At 40.5% G+C, this 20,013-nt stretch overlaps 3 protein-coding genes across 7 annotated transcripts in view; 2 read left to right on the forward strand and 1 right to left on the reverse strand.

The window, feature by feature from the left end:
• Positions 1–20,013, forward strand: part of acsl1a (acyl-CoA synthetase long chain family member 1a) — a 109,339-nt gene that overhangs the window by 34,452 nt on the left and 54,874 nt on the right. For 4 of the 5 annotated variants that reach the window (XM_083975791.1, XM_083975792.1, XM_083975789.1 and 1 more), the window contains 10 exons: positions 46–180; positions 344–478; positions 684–779; positions 874–946; positions 3,312–3,400; positions 4,036–4,152; positions 4,274–4,417; positions 4,510–4,611; positions 4,691–4,762; positions 5,331–6,607. In XM_083975791.1, coding sequence (XP_083831917.1) covers positions 46–180; positions 344–478; positions 684–779; positions 874–946; positions 3,312–3,400; positions 4,036–4,152; positions 4,274–4,417; positions 4,510–4,611; positions 4,691–4,762; positions 5,331–5,471 — 1,104 coding nt within the window. In that variant the 3' untranslated portion in view covers positions 5,472–6,607. Of the gene's footprint in view, positions 1–45; positions 181–343; positions 479–683; positions 780–873; positions 947–3,311; positions 3,401–4,035; positions 4,216–4,273; positions 4,418–4,509; positions 4,612–4,690; positions 4,763–5,330; positions 6,608–20,013 lie in introns of those variants that run through there. The other variant, XM_083975793.1, reaches the window with a different exon arrangement.
• primpol (primase and polymerase (DNA-directed)) lies at positions 7,101–11,923 on the reverse strand (the record flags this gene model as incomplete). The annotated part of the gene is made up of 13 exons (XM_083975873.1): positions 7,101–7,334; positions 7,453–7,499; positions 7,599–7,675; positions 7,766–7,874; positions 8,691–8,777; positions 8,868–8,965; positions 9,059–9,221; positions 9,376–9,524; positions 9,610–9,708; positions 9,808–9,959; positions 11,296–11,434; positions 11,536–11,630; positions 11,750–11,923. 13 exons carry the CDS (start codon positions 11,921–11,923, stop codon positions 7,101–7,103), a joined length of 1,623 nt encoding a protein of 540 aa, XP_083831999.1.
• LOC310997509 (ecto-ADP-ribosyltransferase 5) lies at positions 15,694–18,761 on the forward strand. The gene is made up of 3 exons (XM_083987224.1): positions 15,694–15,891; positions 15,985–16,682; positions 18,089–18,761. The coding sequence occupies exons 1-3, from the start codon at positions 15,832–15,834 to the stop codon at positions 18,162–18,164; spliced, it is 834 nt and encodes a 277-aa protein (XP_083843350.1). The 5' UTR covers positions 15,694–15,831; the 3' UTR covers positions 18,165–18,761.

Below are 20,013 nucleotides of genomic sequence, written 5' to 3' on the forward strand. Positions count from 1 at the left end.
TGTTTAACTTGAACAAGGGTGAATAAGCGGCTGTGTTTTCATCAGGGAGTCATCCTCATCCATGGAGCTCGAATCGGCTACTTCCAAGGGGACATTCGACTTTTAATGGACGACTTGAAAACACTGCAGCCTACAATCTTCCCTGTGGTCCCACGTCTCCTCAACCGCATGTTTGACAAGGTCAGATCTTATATTGCATATTTAAGTTGTTGAGTTGAGAAATATTCTTTTCTCTGACTGTAATTTATTTATTGATCACTCACTTTTCTCATCCCATGTATTGATTGTCCGAGGCAGGCCTCCTTTAAAATGTAATTTAAAAATGTATTCAACATCTCCACAGGTATTTGGTCAGGCCAACACACCACTGAAGAGATGGTTACTGGATTTTGCCTACAGGAGGAAGGAGGCAGAGCTCAAGAGTGGCATTGTCAGAAGGGACAGCATGTGGGACAAGCTCATCTTCAAAAAAGTACAGGTAAACATGACGTGTTATAAAAGCATCCCGCGTTTTTCTTAAACTCTTAAAAGGATACAAAAAAACCCTCTTCTGCTTGGTTTAAAAAATCTTTCACATTTATTTATTTCATTGAAGTTTTTATAACATTCTCAATCCTATTTGATGCATGCTAAACTCTGGCCAGTGCGTCAGTTTTACTGTTTTACTGTTTCTCACTTTGCAGGCGAGTCTGGGCGGTCAAGTGAGACTCATGATCACAGGAGCGGCGCCGGTGTCACCGACCATCCTGACGTTCCTGCGAGCTGCTCTGGGCTGTCAGGTGAACCACTGCCACATGCACACCTCACTGATTGTTTGACAGCTCTTATATGTTCATGCACATCACCAATAATGCTTATTTTGTTTGGCTATAGTTCTATGAAGGCTACGGTCAAACCGAATGTACAGCCGGTTGCTCCATGTCGATGCCGGGAGACTGGACAGCAGGTAGATTATCCACTGACCTACTGTTGCTGTTAGTTTAGTACCGTTTACTGGATTACCTCAAAGTGAAACAGAAAATGCTCCCGCACACTGTCTACTCTTGCAATAAGTAATAGATTTATTAAGAAAAGGTTTCTTAATAAATCTATAACTTATCACAAGTGCTAGAAAACCCTTACTTTATAGGGATATTTTTCTAGCTCCAACTTTTGTATCAGTTTGGTAAATGTACATGTCCTATAATGGCACCTCAGCTTTTTAATTATGTTATTGGAAGCTGAGTGTTCCTGTTGCTGACGGATACTGCCATGCTGATAGCCTATTTTATGTTACTCATCTCAATGAATGACCAATCATATCTCAAAAAAGATGACCCAGCCTATTTAGGATGTTCTCTCATTCTACATTGTCAGGTTACCTGATGTAGTAGTAGTAGTAGTAGTTTTTATTTAAACTTGGTGTCTTGCACCATAGGTGCCCAGCCCTCATGGGCTTATAAGACACACTAAAAACAAAACAAAACACAAAACACCAGCACACACAGGAGGATAAGGAATACATGCTCGTGTACATATTTTTCTACAGTACAGTACATACCCACACATGCACACACATACACACACGCATGCATGCCCACACATCTACATATTTTTATACAATACATGTCCACACATGCATGCCCACATCCACTCATACATACTCACACACACACACAAGCATGCATGCATACATGCTCGCACGCATGCATGCATGCCCACATCCACTCATACATACTCACACAGAGCAAAAAGAAAACAACAACAAAAACAATTGCCGGGACTGAAAGACTTCAGAATTACAACACATCTTTGCGCTGCTTAAAAGACTCCAAAATACATTTTCGTTCCTCCTCTGGGATCGAGTGGAAACGCCCAGTTTCTAGAGCCAGAGGCAGGATGCCACACCTCAGTTGAGCACAAATTGACCGCTGAGCTCTAGGTAGGTTGAGCGTGACATAGTTCTCCGGACCATAATTATCCTTAATTAACCTATATGTTCTTAATTTTGGTTTGTGTTGAACTTCTTCTAACCATTTTTTTTTTGTAGTTTTCAAATAATAATTCTTTAATTTGGTTAAAGCAGAAGTAAGCGATCCGGTCGTTTTGGCTAATGCTGCGTTCCAGGCAGGCTTTTGAAACCGTAAATTACAGCTTCAAGTCACAAATTACGACTTTGTAGCGTTTCAGGCAACCCACTCGTGTTTTTCCGACCTGTTTTACCGGTGAAAGTCACTATAACGGCCACTCGTAACTTCCGACCTGTGAACTCGTACCAGATCGAACTGGTATGACTTCACAGGTCGGAAAAACACGAGTTACTGGCTGCCTTGAACGCACCATAACAGTCCTCGTCCCTACGTCACCACATTCACGCGCATCCCTTGGCTGCACACACAGCCCTGCATGCCGTTCTCTCTCCTCATTGGATAAAAACTGTAAGATACGAGAAAAGTTTTCTCCTCGGCTCAGAGCAGAGCAGAGTGACTGACAGACCCGTGTTTCGGTCCAAACACTCTATGTAAGTGATTGCTGTCGGAAGATATAACTATTTAAGACTTATATTAACACAAATATATCGCTTACTTCTGCTTTAACAGAACACGGTAATTTATACATATTGAAGGTCAACCATACTAAATATTTTTTCAAGCTGCCTTGCCCAAGAATAATTGTTTAAAAGATCCCATAGAAAAATTTTTTTAGTAAGCCTGTTGTCGGACATATTAATCAATCTATTCCACAGACGTACCATGTCACCTCCATGCCGTACCTCACATGGCTCCCAGCCCATATCACCACATATTGCAAGTAGTGGGGCCAATTTGTGTACACCCAAAAAACAACACATAGCTCTATTCTGTACTGCTTCACATTTAGTAGGTTTACCATAGCCCCAGACCCCTGCTCCATAGTCCAAAATGGGACAAACACAAGATTTAAACAACTGGGTGGGTATACGTTTTGTAACCAAGATCCCTGCAGAATTTTACTTTGTTGAAAACCGCTCCCAAGCCCTACCCGCAGAGTCTGACAGAACATTCACCCCTTCAGTAAATGTAAGATGATCATCTAGGGTAAACCCCAGATATTTATATGATTTAGTATAAGATAAAGATACTGAGCCTGATCAAGGTCTGAAGACCGAAACATTGTTTTCTTAATAAATCCATAATCTATCATGAGTGTTGCCTGTGTGCGGGAGTATTTTCCGTTTCACTTTGTCGGCCATTGGTCTTCTCCTACGTGTCTGTACATTTTTAAAAGGTGTGCATAAGCTTTTCTTTCCTTATTACCTCCAACCATGTCATGTCACTATTCTGTGTGGTCAGGTCACGTTGGGCCTCCTCTGCCCTGCAACACTATCAAACTGGTGGATGTGGCAGAAATGAATTACCTGGCAGCCAATGGAGAAGGAGAGGTGAGGAGTTCTGCTTCATCATAGATCAAATACAAACAGCAGCTGGGTGGGGGACGACTTTTATTTGCTTTGACTTTACAGCAAACACAAATGTAATTTAACTTACTCATTCAGTTGGCATTAGAATAAACAACATAGCAACAAAAAATAACATGTATAACACATTCCTTCATCACAGTGAACACGGCTAGTTGAGTTTTACTTTAAAACAACATCTTCATTTTCCATCTCTGAACAGCAGCTGCAAGTCACACAGAGTCAGGATCTCAGTATCAAATGAAGTGTCTGTAACATTGTCTAACTGTACTTTAACCCCTCTTCTTCACAGCTGGGGGGCGCTATGTGAAACTGTGATAGGTACAAAATGTGCTGCCTGCTTTCTGTATGAGAGCTTTAAACTTCTCTCATGAACTTTTTTCTGTATTCTTCACGCAACTTATTTATCACTCGATATTTTTTTACACTGAAGTGCTTCACCAGGACGACTTTGCAGCGTTATGTCCGTTTGAAGTGATAGATATGGAACAGGAGCATCTAAATATGTCTGTTGGTAAAAGAGTAAAATGTGAAATTGTGTTTTTGCTGGGGTTAAAATCACTATAAAATATTTATTTATTTATTTTCTGTCGCTTTAGGTGTGTGTCAAAGGACCAAATGTTTTCCAAGGATACCTGAAGGATCCAGAGAGAACAGCTGAGGCCCTCGACAAAGACGGATGGCTGCACACGGGAGACATTGGGAAATGGCTTCCTGTAAGTAAAACAGGCCGGATAGTCAATATTGAAAATAAAACTTTCTCTTATTTAAGTCCAAGTGTCAACGCATTAGGTGCTGGCTTCTGTTTCAAGTTGAGTTTCTCCTCTGCTCTGTCAGAACGGCAGCCTGAAGCTCATTGACAGAAAGAAGCACATTTTCAAGCTGGCACAGGGAGAGTACATCGCTCCCGAGAAGATAGAAACCATCTATAATCGCAGCGATCCAGTGGCCCAGATATATGTACATGGCGACAGCTTACAGGTCAGTAACTACGCTGGTTTAAATCACTGTATATGCACTAATGGTGGCTTGATATCATGTGATCCTCATGTTATCTGTGTTGTGTTTTTAAGGCTTGTCTTGTGGGGATAGTGGTGACCGATCCAGACTTTTTACCGATATGGGCCAAGAAAAAGGGACTGGAAGGGTCCTACCTCGAACTGTCGAAAAGCAAGGTCAGATATGTTACCATGAGAAACCACAACATACAGACTTCTCTCTGTGCGTGCCTGACACTGTTGTAACTGTGTACAGGAGGTGAAGAAGGCCATTCTGGAGGACATCCTGAGGCTCGGCAAAGAAGGAGGACTCAAGTCTTTTGAACAGGTGACTGCTGCCACGTTTGACCTACATTCGCCTTTTTTTTTGTTTTAAGTATTTGGGGCTTTTTGCCTTTAACTGATAAGACAGTTGAGAGAAACAGGACACTGGGAGGCAGAGAGTGGGGGTATGATGTCATGCAGCTTTTTACCAGTTTGCTGCATTTGGTCCACTAACAGAAACTTCTTTACATGCAACAACATATTTAATTCAATAAGTCCTCTCCTCCTCTCTAAAAAGAGCTGAAATGATCAATCTATCAACTAAATCAACCAGCAGCTGTCAGTTGTTTTGCTTTTTGCCAAGCAAAATTACCTTTAACATTTTATTCAATTTAGAATATGATAGCAAACTAAAAATCTGTGAGAAGTTTTTGACAAGTGCTTGTACAAACAAGCAATTTGAAGACATCACTTTTGTCCTTAGAAAATTGTGTTCGCCTTTTATTAGTTTTAGGCTCCGAATAACTAATCGGTGATATATAATAATAATAATTAGCTGCTGCACTATTTCAATAATTGTTTTCTCTTCTTGGTTTTCATTTGTCTTGTGGTCTTTGTTTTCCTTTCTGCAGGTGAGAGATATCACGTTACACACCGAGATGTTTTCTGTGCAGAATGGTCTCCTGACTCCCACCCTGAAGGCCAAGAGGACGGAGCTTCGAAACTACTTCAGACAGCAGATTGATGAACTTTATGCCAAAATTAAGATGTAAACTGGGCTTGAGGAGTAAAGTTGGGAGGTGACAATCATTAAGAGCGCACTGCCAGAACCAAATAGCCTAGTGAAGGACATCTCCCTCGACTTCTCTGCCAGTAAATATCTTTATAAATTTGTTGGGGCCTTCTTTTAAACTATGTATCGTCGCCACATCATGTATGATTATTGTACGGCTGAATTTTCCATCCTGTCACTGCCTAATTAGTTCAGATTATCTCAGATCATGCCACTGTGTTACTGGTATAACTCATACAAGAATGATGGCAAAAAAAATAAAAAATAAAAAAGACAAAGGGGAAATGTGATGTGCTCATGCCTTAACTGCCAATAAGTCTGACTCCTCCATTGTCAGAAATGTCACACCTCTGCAAACATTTCAGTCAGGTTTAATTCTTGGGAGCTAGAAAGAAATCTTATAAATATGCTTTTACAACAGTGACAAATATAGCCTATTTATATATCAGACTATTTAATGTTTTGGTAATCTATTTAAGCTGATATTTAACGTAATCATTCACCCTGTAAATAGTGTATCTGCTGGAAATGTGTGTGCAGAGTATTGTGCCTGATACTCTCTGTTGTTAACTCCCTGCATTCCCATGTTTCTCAATTGCTGCAGGCTAAAGTGCACAGTGTAGTTGAGTGTAGCCTTCTGGGAATCATGTTGTTTAACAGACATTTTGTGCTTTTTTCGGTGGTTGTTTTTGTGTTGTTTTAACGCTGCATGGAAAATATTGAATGTTACAATTCTCTACATGCAGTCCCTCCTTTTAAATTTCAGTGCCATTATATCATTCGTAATTGGCGGAAATTTTGGGTATCACTGGTGTCACATTTCATATGAAGGAGCCAGTTTTTCTAAATAAATTCCGGGTCCTTTCAATGAGGCTCCATCTGGTGAGAAACAGCACTGCAGCTGTTTTAAAAACACAGTTTTGTTGTGAAGTCAGACATTTCTTGCTAAATTGTGATCATCATGCACATTTTAGTCATGTCAAGGACTCTTTGACAGCCATGTTATCATCGTTTTTGTTATGTCATGAAAAGGGCAACAGTGCGTTATTTTTGGGTGGAGTTAAAAGTACAGTATCTATATTTGTCAACTGTACCAAATAAATGCTTTCTTCCAGAGCTGTGGTGTTTAGTTTATGTCTTTTATAATGCAAATTATATTTTTGATAAATCCTTCATATGTTTTGGTTTTCTTGCAATTGTCAATAAAGTGCATTAATGTGTACCTTGGTATTAATGTAAGTCCCCCTATTTATAAATAATAGATATTTGATAGATGCTTTAACACTCCAATACAGTTGTTTGCAGCTGTAAGGATATCTTATGAGTTAATGTGAAATATTTTTAGCAAAATTATAACTCCTCTTTCACTATTGTGTATTTCTCCATGAGTTACTACTGCTGCCACTTTCGGGTGTCTACAGGGGGAGTGAGTTGTTCAGAAATGCATTCATAAACATTCATATAATTAATATCTGCTTACAGATGTGTTGTTTTCAAAACCAGTTATTACATGTTTTTGTACAGCGTATAAATTGCTGAGAAGCAGGACTTATAATAACGTCCTAACAAAGGTCTTTGATACTGTTGTACAGCCAGACAACATTACCTTCTACTGGCGGTCAAACTCTGCCATGCAGCCGAGCAGAAGCTGATCAGAGATCTCCCCGCTGGTTTGCTCAAAGTGGTCCAGGCTCTCTAAATAGTCCTGATCATCCTGTCCGTCTCCCCAGACAGCAGCAGATTCTTCCTCTGGACACGCGGTGCTCCGTGGGGCCTGGTTCGCTGCCTGGCTGGGTTCAATGTTGCCGTCATCATCCATTAAGTAAGCCTGGTCCTCCTCATCCTGTCAGGGAGGGAGAGCACATAACATGGTCATGAGCTGCTGCTGTATGTTGTGAAGAAAAGCAATGTCTTTGAACATAAACAGAGCCAGGATGCAAGTTAAAATGAAGCAAACAAACCAGTGCCATTATGTAGCTGACACAGATCTCCTGCGGCAGTGGGTAACCTGTGAGAGGAGACACGATCACCTCAGATACAGTTTGTGCCACTAAGTTCTTATAAATATACGTATAACAGGTCAGATTTTGAAGGTCCTATAACCTACTTGAGGATCTAAAGTTCCTGCAGTCGGGATCGTGACACTTCTGGTACCACGCCTCCTCTTTCAAATCCACAACAATCCTGCAAAAGAGGATGAGACCAAATTAGACAGATGGAGCACACACACATACACGGACCGACTCTACAGGACATGAAACACACTTCACGTACATTATGTTGTTGCTTTTATGAAACTTTTCCACATTTTCACACCAGCGGTATTTGGCAATGTCATAGACAATGAGCTGTTCTGCCACAAAGTAGTTCCACCGCCTGATGCCTGGTGAGGTAAAGAAACATGGAAGAAATTGAGCACACTGTATAAAAATGATGATTTACATTACACCCACACCCACACAGCAACTCATCAAATGCTCAAAGCAAAACATGTACTGCACGAGGCAGGGCGACATGTGAGACCAATTTGCACATGACAGTTCTGAACATAAATAATATGTCCGGGATGATCTCAGCTACAACAATAACAACTCTGAATTTTCCCTTAAAAGTAGCTTTTGAAACAAATAAAACACAGACTGCTCCCAGGTAGGACAAACTTGTTGTCTTGAGCAGAAACAATTCATTAATTGGCTGCCTGACAAATGATTCATCAATTTATCAATCAATCAGGTTTGAACTAATCTTGTACAGTTTTTACTAATCTTGTATGGTTTGTACAGTTCGCCAGGTTAAACAAAGACATGTCGGGGCGGTGCGTGGCGCAGTGGGTAGAGCGGCCACCCCATGTAGAGGCTACAGTCCTCACCGCAGGCAGCCCCAGTTCGAATCCCGCGTCGGGCAGCCCTTTCCTGCATGTCATTCCCCCTCTCTCTGCCTCCCCCTTTCCTGTCTATCTATACTGTGTACTATCAAATAAAGGCAAAAAGCCAAAAGATATATACTTTAAAAAAAACAAAGACATGTGAAGTCATCAGGTTTTAGGAAACTGTGATATTATTTTGTTCCTCTGATATTCTTCAAGCCAAAAGTGTCATTGCTTAACTGGATTAATAATAAGCAGATTGAAAATAATGAAAATCAACATTATTTATAACCCCAGGCCCCACACACACCCTGTCGCAGCACAAACACTTACTTCCTTGTATTCCATCCTTTCTAACCACCGTTAGTACAAAGTTGTCCACTTCTTGATGAGGAGACATCAGGCAGCCAGAAAGGGAGCCTGATGATGGAAAAAGTTACATAAATGAAAATTATATTTGTCAGAAAATATCAACCGGTGATATGCCGAAATATGTCAGTTCAGTGTTACTTTGCTTTGGGGCTGATCCCAGCTGATGACGAGGAGTGCAGGTATTTGATTCCCTTGTTTGTGGGACGTCCCACGTAAGAATCCTCTGACCTGTGAAGCTGATGAAAGACAGAAATGAACTTTAAAGCTGTGTGTGTTTGGCAATTAACATTTACATCAGACAGAAGAATCTGCATGGGTGGCCATTGTACCTCACATTACAGACCAGTGATGCCAAGAATATGCTTTCCTCCACGGAGACCCCCTTCTCAGGTTTGGGAAGAAACTGGTTGTCGTCTGCTACGCTGAACGCAGCATTTTTTCCCATTTTTGATGACTTGTAAAGACGGAAATTCCTGTTCTTGGTGTAGACACCTACATGGTAGCCATTGCAGTGATTATCCATATGTACGAACTGGCACGACATACAAAGAATGATGTGTAAAATGTCTCCTAGATTTATTTAACCCAAGTAAAGTGGATGTGTCTGGAGAAAGAAGGTAAAATTGAAGTGCGTGGTTTCTCTTACCGAGATCAACAAACAGACAGTCTTGTCCATCCTTGTTTTTCACCTTGAGGAAGCTGAGGTCTGTTTCTTCCTGCTTCCGCCTCTTAGTTGATGGACTTTGAGCCACCTCCTCTATTGGTGAGGCTTCCCCCTCAGGAACAGCAGGTATTCTGTTGTCAGTAAATCATCGAGTCAAACATAGCGCAGAATGCACGGAAATTAGAATATGTTATTTTACACTTGTGCATAACGAACCGTGTTTCACTGTTTTCTGCGCCTGAGTTCATCCCATCATTCAGGAAACTTCCACCTCTGACATTGCTCAGGACGGGTTTAAGAGCTGCATGGATAAACCTACCTTAAAAAATAAAAATCAACATCACATATTAATAAAAATGTATTTGGAACAAAAGCCAAACAAAACGTTTCAGTTGCCTACAAGGAACATTAAACATACCAATGTGTATGTTGTCTTTGAAAGCTGCATTTTGGAGATTGAAGATAAGATGTCGACTGAACTTCTCCTCTGTGCTGGAGTCAAGACTGAGGACATTTTTTACTGAGCATCCAATCCCATAGACCTCCATAAGCTTGTCACACATGTACTGTCAACAAACAAAACACAGACAGATAAATACATGCTGCATCTTTAAGGTAACAACAACATAGCAACATGCACTTCACACACACATGTAGAACCAGATGATTCTTCCATATGTGACAGTTTACAGACTCCAAAAGCGACTGTAACACTTCACTTTTTAACGTAAAGGTTAAAACCTCTAATAAAGAACGAGAACCTCTACAAATCACGCTCTGCTCATCAACAGTGAACCTTCTCCAGTTCAGTAACTCTCACTTTTATGTTTCCTCATTAAGTCAAATAAAAAGATGCACTTACTTACTTGAGAGAAACCAACATTTTCAACTACTGTACTGTGACTGCAAAATTAAATTAACACATACAAACAAATATTAAATCTAAAAAAAAACTAAAAGTCATCTCAGTCTGATGAAGTTAGAAAGACCCTAATTACATGACATGCCCTTGTTACAATATCTTACTCCTATTCTTTCATTTATAAATCTTGTTTTAAACTGTCAAACAAACACACGTTTTGAACATTTTTTATGGCAATTTTCTTAGTGCTCGATGATGTCAATGAATCAATCAATCAGTTATCAGTCAGTCAGTCAGTGGTATGGTTTTCTTTGCCTAGTAAATAATGAGTAAAGCAGCAATGATTAGTCATTTATGTGATTCATAATAGAAAAATAATCGCCATGTTTTTATAACATTATTGTGGCAACATCTATGAGCTTGTATGAATAACATGTAACAGTGCATACGGCCTCAGCAGCATTTAGGATTGCTCAAGCAGTGTTCAATGAAATACGCATCTAATACAATTGTCATAACATGGCCTTTTGAACCAGCCCTAGTATGTTTTTTCCAAGAGGTGGAGGTCTTTTTTTCCTACAGTGGCAGTGCACCTGAATGCACCATGAGGAGCATAAGGTGACAGCTGAATTCAATGAACAGACTGTTTTTCAGACATTCAGTGTGAAGACTGGTTGTGAAGAGGAGGCTGCTGTGCTGCGCTGTGTTGGGCAGAAGAGGACTTCCCCCACTTACTTGGAACCCACCCCCCTCCTCACCCCCCGCACCTTTTAACTTATTCTTAAGAAGAATGTGTAATGCCGATGTCATCATTTCATCCATGAGGTCATAAAACCACACAGCTGCACAGTTGCACAATAAAGTAAATAAATGGATGTATTGATATTGACACTACTAACACATTCACATCATGTTCTTTGGCTTTTCAACTATTAAACCCGCAGCAACTGAAGTATTATTTTTATGTGATGCAAGTAGTTCAAAACAAATGTCCAAACACAAAACAGAAGGATAAATTGTGAATGAAGATACAAAAATACCTGGATGAGAGAGGACACCATAGTTTTCCCATCAGCCCCTTTGTTTGAAGGCGTGTGAAACTCCAAGTCAAAGTAAAGCTTACAGACGGCGCCCTCTGGGATCACTTCATAGCAGTGCATCAAGGACCGAGTGTAAGTCCTGAAAAAATATGAAGAGATAAATCACCGTCACTGCACATTTGTTTTTACAAAACATGAAAGAAGACACAGTTCGTTTTATGATTTAGGGCTAATATTTACCTGTAGTAATGCCACAGTTCACTGTAACTGGTAACCAGGTAGATCCTTTGACCAAGGTCCGTCTTTTCTTTTTCAAGGGCAAAAACATGAACAGCCTAAAATGAGAAAATGTTTAAAAAAAAATAAATATATAGAAAAGGACTTCTGACACAGGATGAAACAGCCGAGGTGCAGACTGATGAGATATTCCAGTGTCAGCAGAGTCTTGTGTTACCTCTTTGCAGCTCTTAGTAAAGCTGATAGCCAGACACTGACGAGGGAAGAGCTTCCAGATGGACGAGGGCTGGCACAACAACAGCCGGGGTTTGTAGCGCGTGGTCAGAGGATGGCGCTGGAACGAATGAGCCAGCTGCTCAACCTGTTTCAGACGGTCTCCCCACTTACTCATCCTCGAATGCTTGTTAACTACCTGCACTTGACTGGTTATTGCACCTACAAGGCAACGTATTCATCTTTTGTCCACCTCCAAAGTGAGGTCAGAGGTCAAGTATGGTAAACTGTGGATGTGCTGGAGCTGGTAGGAAATCTCAGATTCGTACAGAGATGATGCACAAACTATGACTGTCCTCTAATTCTTCTGCCTGGAGAAAAAAAAGCAAATTCAGTGGATTACATATTAATATTTCTGCTTTTAAAGTTAATCCACACAGATATGAATGGGGTGGAAAAAATTAACACACAAACACAAACAACAGCCTAAAAAAGCAACCACACAACTGAATCAACATCTCTGACAACAGTAAGAGATTAAATTACCTGAGAGATAATAAGGAGACAGTTTCCCAAACTTGCCACATTAACTATTACTACTAGCTTCAGGAAATAAAAAGGAGCAATGCATTAGTATCTACTGTTCAATGTCTCTTTCCTGCAGTTATATGTCATCTTTCTGCACTGACTACTTTTTAATAGTTTAAGTTTTTTTCTGTTTGCACACAAAGTAGCTAGCATTTTCCACATGGAGTATTTCTACAGTGTGTACAGTGCTCATATCCGACGTCACGTGAGTATCAAGAGACATTAAACTCAACTCCAACGCAGTGACATCGGGGTTAAGTTGGATGTAACTCACCGTTAGTTGAGGTGCGGTGACACAACAGCCCCGTGAGGTTTGTTATCCATGTATTTCTTTTTAGAAAACAGTTCACACAGGAACATAAACACAAGTCTCTACGCCTGCTGGTTTTCTTTTTGGCGCGTACTGCGGGAGCGGAAGCGGAAGTAGTGCTGTTTCCGGTGATAAAAAAAACCGTGTGGTTCGTTCAAATAACACTTAATACGCAGTGCAGGCTTTTATCCCAACCTGTTGTGTTTGTAGTTCAGCTATTGAAAAACACTGACTGCGGATTGTGTCGGCATATGTGCATTGTGTCAGCATATAAATGTACACTTCTTTTATTAACCTCTCATTATTTCTTTTCAAAATAAAAGCCTAAAGGTAAAACGTAAACAAACGATACTGATATTACAACGACACAGATAGGGTATGCAACTAAATATTATAACAACTTATAACAGATTAGCTGTATTTGGTGTTGTAGTGTAGGCTAATCATGGTAGCCTATATACATCTTTTCAAATAAAAAAATCACTTCTCTGTTGAGAAGTTCAACAGTGAGGTGGTTTAAGCTGCAGGCTGTGTTTTTAGTTAACTAATTTAGTTAATCAAATAAACTGATAAATGCTGACTTAATGCATGCATTTAATGTAATTATGCTGTAAATGCATGCACACAAACTAATAATTATCACAATGTGTGACTTTGTTTTTTGAAGTGGGATAGGCCTAATTAAGCATTGAAAACCCTATTAAAGTGCTTGTTTGTTAATAATTAAAAGACACACACACTTCATTTCTGTAAAGCCATGCCAAACCATAGCTCTCCCTGATAGCGGATATCCACAGAATCTATGGGATGTCAGTCCAGCACCCCTCCCTCTCCTGTTGCTCCTGGTATGTCGTTAGTGCTCTGATTACAGTAGCCTACTCCAGAAATATCTCTAGCAACACTGTAACAGTGAGGAAGGGAGAGAGGAAGGAAGGAAGGAGGTCTGGACACTGAACATGGCCTGACAGAATGGGAGTACAAACTCCATCTCGAGGGATTACCGAGGAACACACCACTCATACAGCCCTGAGTATTTGTGCAGTTTGTTATCGACTTTGTGAGATATTTTTTCCTATATAGTTTCTTCCCACTCTGTGAGTCATCTTTAGTGCAGGCTTAACACCTCCCTGTATGACAGAGCTTTTAGTTAGGGCTGGTTCAGGTAACCCTGAACCATTGTATAGGCTGCCAGAGACTGCTCCTCTCCTCTCCTCTCCTCTCCACTGTCATTATTATCTGTTTCACCTTGGCCTTGGTGTCTCCCACTTTCTCTGTGTTTCCACCCCTCTGCACCAACCACCACCTGCATCACCTCCTGCCCTCCCTGCCGATAAACCAGCCTGCCCACCAGGAGGCTACTCCCATTAAGCTGGTCTGCTCTCGCTGCCTTTCCTGTATATGGCCCAGCCTGCCCACCAGAAGCTGCTTTCATCAGCTCTTGTTAGTAACTGAACGATTACATTTCCACGTTTTCTCCATATTCCACTGAGTTTTTCCTCAGTGGAGAGGATGTTGTTATGATGCTTCGAGACAGCTGTTTGAAAAAATGGGCTAGGCTATACAAATAAACTTGCCTTGCCTTGCCTTGCCTTGCCTTGCTCTCTTTTTAAATGGTTTTACCACTTTCATAATAATGAACACATAAAATATCATATAATTTTAGGTTATGTAAGCTGCTGGACAATTTGAATTTCCCTCCAGGATATGAAAAAAGTATTATTTTTCTTCTTCTTCTTGGTGGTGTGTTGTCTAATCAAGTTTCCAATAGTCAAAGTGAATATAGCTACTTATTGTCAGCTTGATGTGTCTCATACATTTTTTCTGCCGACTAATTTCAAGCCATTCTTTCTTATCTATCAAAAAAGTTAAATGAGCCATTATGGACCATTAGTTAGGTGTGGCTTAGTGTGTTTTCACTCATTCACTTATTAAACTCAGTTAGCTGAAGTCTCTCCACAGGAAGACAACTGTGGATTTTGTCTCCTGCCATTTACATAGGAAGAATATTAAAAAGGGTTCTTTGAATGGCAAGTTTCAAAAGGGGGGATGACTAGAACGAGAAAATCATATGGGTATACGTATGCAAAGAGTCTCATCATGACCCTCAATTTGGCTGGTTTATTAATGGACAAAGATCTGAAGATCTGATGCAATGTACGGTAACTTCCGTAGGCTATGTTACATAAAGACAACCACTTCTGCTTTTTAGCAGCTACATACAATTAAGACTTTGTGAGTATTAATGTAGCATTTAACAAATGGTTTTAACAGTTTAAAGAAGATTTATATTGGATGGGTGGGGTGTGGGGGCGGGTTCACAACTTTTGTAGGAAATGCTTAAACAATTATTTAAATGTTTTCAATATTGAAAAATGATAAATAAAGTTGTAAAAAGAATTATATTAATATAAAGGATTTCACAACATATTGGCATTACAAAGCAGCCCCAGCTTATGTAATTGCAGTGTAGTGTGTTATAAACTATTTATTAAATCTTATACACTGCTCATTAGGGCTAGAAAGAAGAAAATGGAAAGAAAGAAAGAATCATTTATGTTAAAAGTAGTAATAAAGACAATGTGGGGATTTAAATCATTAGCAGCCAATCAGCAGCCTACTACACTAATTGTACCTCTGTCTAGAGAAACAAATTAGCAGACATCGGGGCTCTCCACTGGAGAGACGTTTCCTTTGACAGGAAACAGATAACTTCGTCCTTGAGATGAATTCCCGACTTCCCAGAGAAGTGTTCGACAGAGATTGATCAGTTAGTTTAGTGACTTGATTTCTTTTTAGTCCTCACAGAAATTAATTTTACTTCCTTCAAGTATGTGCCTCTCAACATTTTCACCATCTGCTTTCCATCTCACTGCAGAAACTTCAGTCACATTAATTTTGTATCTCGTGTGTGTATGTATGTGTGTGTGTGTGTGTTTCAGAGTAGGCTACAGTATGTGCGTAGGGGTGGATGGGAGGTGGCCGAGGGGGTGGAAACTGAGGAAACTGATAAAAGAAGTTTGAGAGCTTGTCTAAACAAAGTATCCGGGCACCAAACCAGGCCATCCCATTCCTGAACTCTGAATAGCATCACAAAACTTTCTGTCAAGTTAGGTCCTGCCACACTTTGGGCTCGTTTCTGTTACAGAGGTCTGTGTGAATCAGCCAGAAACAAGAAGGAATCATTTGAAATGTTGGACGCCAGAAAAATGCTTCTTGCCACAATCATTTTCACAGCTGTCTTCTACAGAGTAAGTATTAATCCTCTTGTAAATCACTATTCAAATGTATGATGTTGTGTTAGGGAAAAGAAAACATCTCCTCTCTTCTATAATCCATTAAAGCTGGCTGCACAGGAAACAAAACTACTGGACTCTGCCCCAGATGCTGTTGATGACCTGTACAATACATGCAGTGAAGAGGCCAAGAGGAAGCTTATTGATCCAGTCCTCTTAAAAGAGCTAAATGACAGCGTGGAATTTAAGACAGCATGGGACAAAAGCACCGAGTGCTCAGAGCAGGTGCCAGAAGGAAAAAAAAAAGAGATCATTGCACTATGGACGTATGTTAAAGGTGACCAAAAATTTCAAGACAACTTCAACAAACAAGTGGAGACAAAAGGTGTGAATGTTAGCACCTATGAAAACGACTTCAATTTCAAATCTCTTCACTTCCTGCTCATGAGCTCCATGAAGAAGCAGCCAAACAACTGCAAGACTGTGTATGGTTGGTCAGAAGATTATAACTATGACGCAAAACCAGGCTCAGAAGTGAGACTCGGAAGATTCATGGTGGCTGAGGAAAGCTATAATGAATCAAAAAAACTTTTGGGAGAAGATTCAGTCATTTTAAACATAACCTCATGCTTCTTTGTCAATCTGAGAGCCGACAACACATGCTCCAGACAACATAGCGATGTGTTGCTATCCCCAGCTGAGGTGTTCACTGTGGAGAGTAAAGATCTCATAGATGATGGGGAGTACACTGCGATTGTTTTGAAACATTCGGGTGTAAAGAGTTATCACGGCTGCTACTTATCACGGTAAGACACAATTTCTCAAATTAGATATATTGCTTTGTGTGTTGTACTTACTGAATAAGCAAAAAAAAGAATAGGCTTATTGCTGCTAAACAAGTATAAGAAATATAAATATAATATATGAAACAAATTATTTCTAAATGACATATCTAACATTTTTATGGTATAGCAAATATTAAATTGTGATTATCATGTTTTCTATTAAACCCACATAAAACTGCACTTTACATCAATTGTTTTTAGGTTGTATAAAAATGTTTCACATCAAATTCAACATGGCTTTGATAGCATTATCTTTGAATAATTGTCTGTTTTTGCTTGTTTTAGAGTTATCTGTATTTTTTTTTTAAAAACTCATTAATGCATATAGGTGTTTAATCAGTCCTGAGTCATATCTCGTACCAGCCCCGTGACCTCATGCCTTTGTGTGCGGGGTTTGATTAGCTGAGACTGACAAAGCGTTGGTAAGAACATTTCATCATCAGTGAACCAGCCTGTCACCCAGGAGAGTGTCTACCTCTGCCGAGGCCAAACTACCTTGTCATCAACTTTCAACACTTTACGTCCATATATTGTGCAACTGTGCAGCTGTGTGGTTTTATGACCTCTTGGATGAAATTATGACATCGGCATTACACATTCTTCTTAAGAATAAGAGTTAAAAGGTGCGGGGGGTGAGTGGGGGGGGGTCCTCTTCTGCCCAACACAGCGCAGCACAGCAGCCTCCTCTTCACACTGAATGTCTGAAAAACAGTCTGTTCATTGAATTCAGCTGTCACCTCATGCTCCTCACGGTGCATTCAGGTGCACTGCCACCTCTTGGAAAAAACATACTAGGGCTGGTTCAAAACGTGATGTTATGACAATTGTATTAGATGCGTATTTCATTGAACACTGCTTGAGCAATCCTAAATGCTGCTGAGGCCTGTTACATGTTATTCATACAAACTCATAGATGTTGCCACCATAAATACATCAGGGTTTTTTTTAAATGAAGAACTGCACATTATTTCCTGAGAAATAGATAATGCCCCTCTAAATGAACCCACACCTGTTGTTATTTTCAATATTCCACATTATACTATATTTCATATTCCAGTTCTGTCAACAGATTCCCTTAAATCCTAAACACTGGTCCGTTGTCTCAACTTGGCTGGTTTTTGGATTATAAAAATTCAGCTAACTCATATTTTAGAGGCAGAACTTGGACTGATGTTTCCAATTAAACCAGCTTGACATGATTCATAGAAACAATCAGTGAAATAACAAAACACACAGAAAATATCTCATGAGAAACTAACGTCTTTCTGTGGGACCACACTGAGAAATTTGATTTTCAGGAACTTCAAGATGTTTTGATGATACAATATATTGATTGCTGCCTTCTTTTGGTTTCTCTCTCTCTGCAGGTCTCATGCCAATGTTTCCAGCCAGTGGCTTGTGTTGGTGCTTGTGGCTTTATCTCTTTTTGTCTTGAACTGCTAAGCAAAAACAGTTCTCTCAGGCTGCTCAGACAGTTGAGAGTCACTAAAATGGAGAGGAAATGCTTTGTTTTTACAGCTTGAATAATGGAACAACTGCTATTCTATAATCTCTGCTAGTTCATCTGCTGTAAGTTTCTACTGTATAAGGTGGTTGCAAATGTACGTATGCCATTGTGTTTTTAATTACTTCTACTACATTATTTTAAACACTGTCACATTTACTCATATCAATATTTCTAAAGTAACTCATGGGAGGGAAGTCCCCAGCCCGATGGGAAGTGTTTATGTTGCATTTATGGTTGCTACATGGTGCCTATGGAAATTTCGGCTGATAATATCAGCCTTAAGAGAGTTTTGGAGAGAATTGAGCTTTAGAAATACTTTACATAATAGGCATCCCAGTGGCCAACCCAGTAAAGAGCATAATGGTGTAAGCTCTTTCCTAACCAAACAGCGGACATGGGTTCAGCTCCAAACTGTGGCCCTTTGCTGCATGTCTCTCACCCTGAATTTCCAGTCTCTCCCCTCTATCCTGTAATAATGAAGACACCATGCCCAAAGACAAGGAAAAAGAAACACATGAACAAATAAACAGGTTGAACCGCCATTGTCTTGCTTCCTGCTTTTTTACACAGCTACATGTTCCAGGACTGATCTTTGAGCACCTCTTCCTGTTGCGACGTGCCAGGTTGAGGGAAACAGCTACAACTCAATCAGCTTTCACATTATTTAGTAGGTCCCACAGCAGTGGCGTGCACAGACTTTTTGAAGGGCAGGGGCGAAAAGGAAAAAAAAGGGCACCTAATAGCGCGTCCTCGCCACTGAAGAGGGCACTTTAGCACGCATTTTGGCTTCCCTGAGGGCACTTTAACACGTGTTTTAGCTCCCAAGAGGCCACTTTAGCACATGTTTTGGCTCCTAGATGTGGCTCCTAGAGGGCACTTTCAGGGCTGCCAAGTTTCAGAAAATGACAAGAGTGAGACTGTAGCGACATGGTGCGTTTGGCCGGTGACCACAGGTCGGCGGCGAAAGAAACTTGGCCTTTTTTAACGTTGATTTGGCCTGTTTTATAATATCAATACCTTAAGACTAAAAAACGTCGATGTGGCCTGTTTTAACACGTGTTTTGGCTCCCAAGAGGGCACTTTAGCACACGTTTTGGCTTCCAAGGGCACTTAAACATGTGTTTTGGCTTCCAAGAGGGCACTTTAACATGTGTTTTGGCTCCTAGAGGGCACTTTAGCACACGTTTTGGCTACCATGAGGGCACTTTAGCACACGTTTTGGCTCCCAAGAGGGCACTTAAGCACACGTTTTGGCTACCATGAGGGCACTTTAGCACACGTTTTGGCTACCATGAGGGCACTTTAGCACACGTTTTGGCTCCTAGCGGGCACTTAAGCACGCGTTTTGGCTCCTAGAGGGCACTTTAACACACGTTTTGGCCCCCATGAGGACACTTTAGCACGTGTTTTGGCTTCCAAGAGGGCACTTTAACGCGCGTTTTGGCTCCCAGGGGGACACTTTAGCACGTGTTTTGGCTTCCAAGAGGGCACTTTAACGCGCGTTTTGGCTCCCAGGGGGCACTTTAGCACGCGTTTTTCAACGCCCCCCCCCCCCCCCCCCCCTGTGCACGCCACTGTCCCACAGTACCAATATAACATGTTGTTGGTCTGGTCCATGACATGTCTAACAGAATGGCACACATATATATTTTCTGATTTGACATCACTGTTATAACAAATAAGAATGTAAGAAAAATGTTGTTCACAGAGACCATTTCTTTTTAATAGCATTTTCACACCATATCACAACAGTAAAACACCAATGTGATTTAGAATCTGCATGAA

Source organism: Trachurus trachurus (genome assembly GCF_905171665.1).
Source record: "Trachurus trachurus genome assembly, chromosome: 1".
NCBI classification, from domain to species: Eukaryota; Metazoa; Chordata; class Actinopteri; order Carangiformes; family Carangidae; genus Trachurus; species Trachurus trachurus.

Bases quoted from the DNA above. Each gene is read 5' to 3' on its own strand.
- LOC310997509 (XM_083987224.1), top strand. From the start codon at position 15,832: ATGTTGGACGCCAGAAAAATGCTTCTTGCCACAATCATTTTCACAGCT. The intron at 15,892-15,984 runs GTAAGTATTAAT...AATCCATTAAAG, and splicing joins TCACAGCTGTCTTCTACAGA to CTGGCTGCACAGGAAACAAA. The intron at 16,683-18,088 runs GTAAGACACAAT...CTCTCTCTGCAG, and splicing joins CACGGCTGCTACTTATCACG to GTCTCATGCCAATGTTTCCA.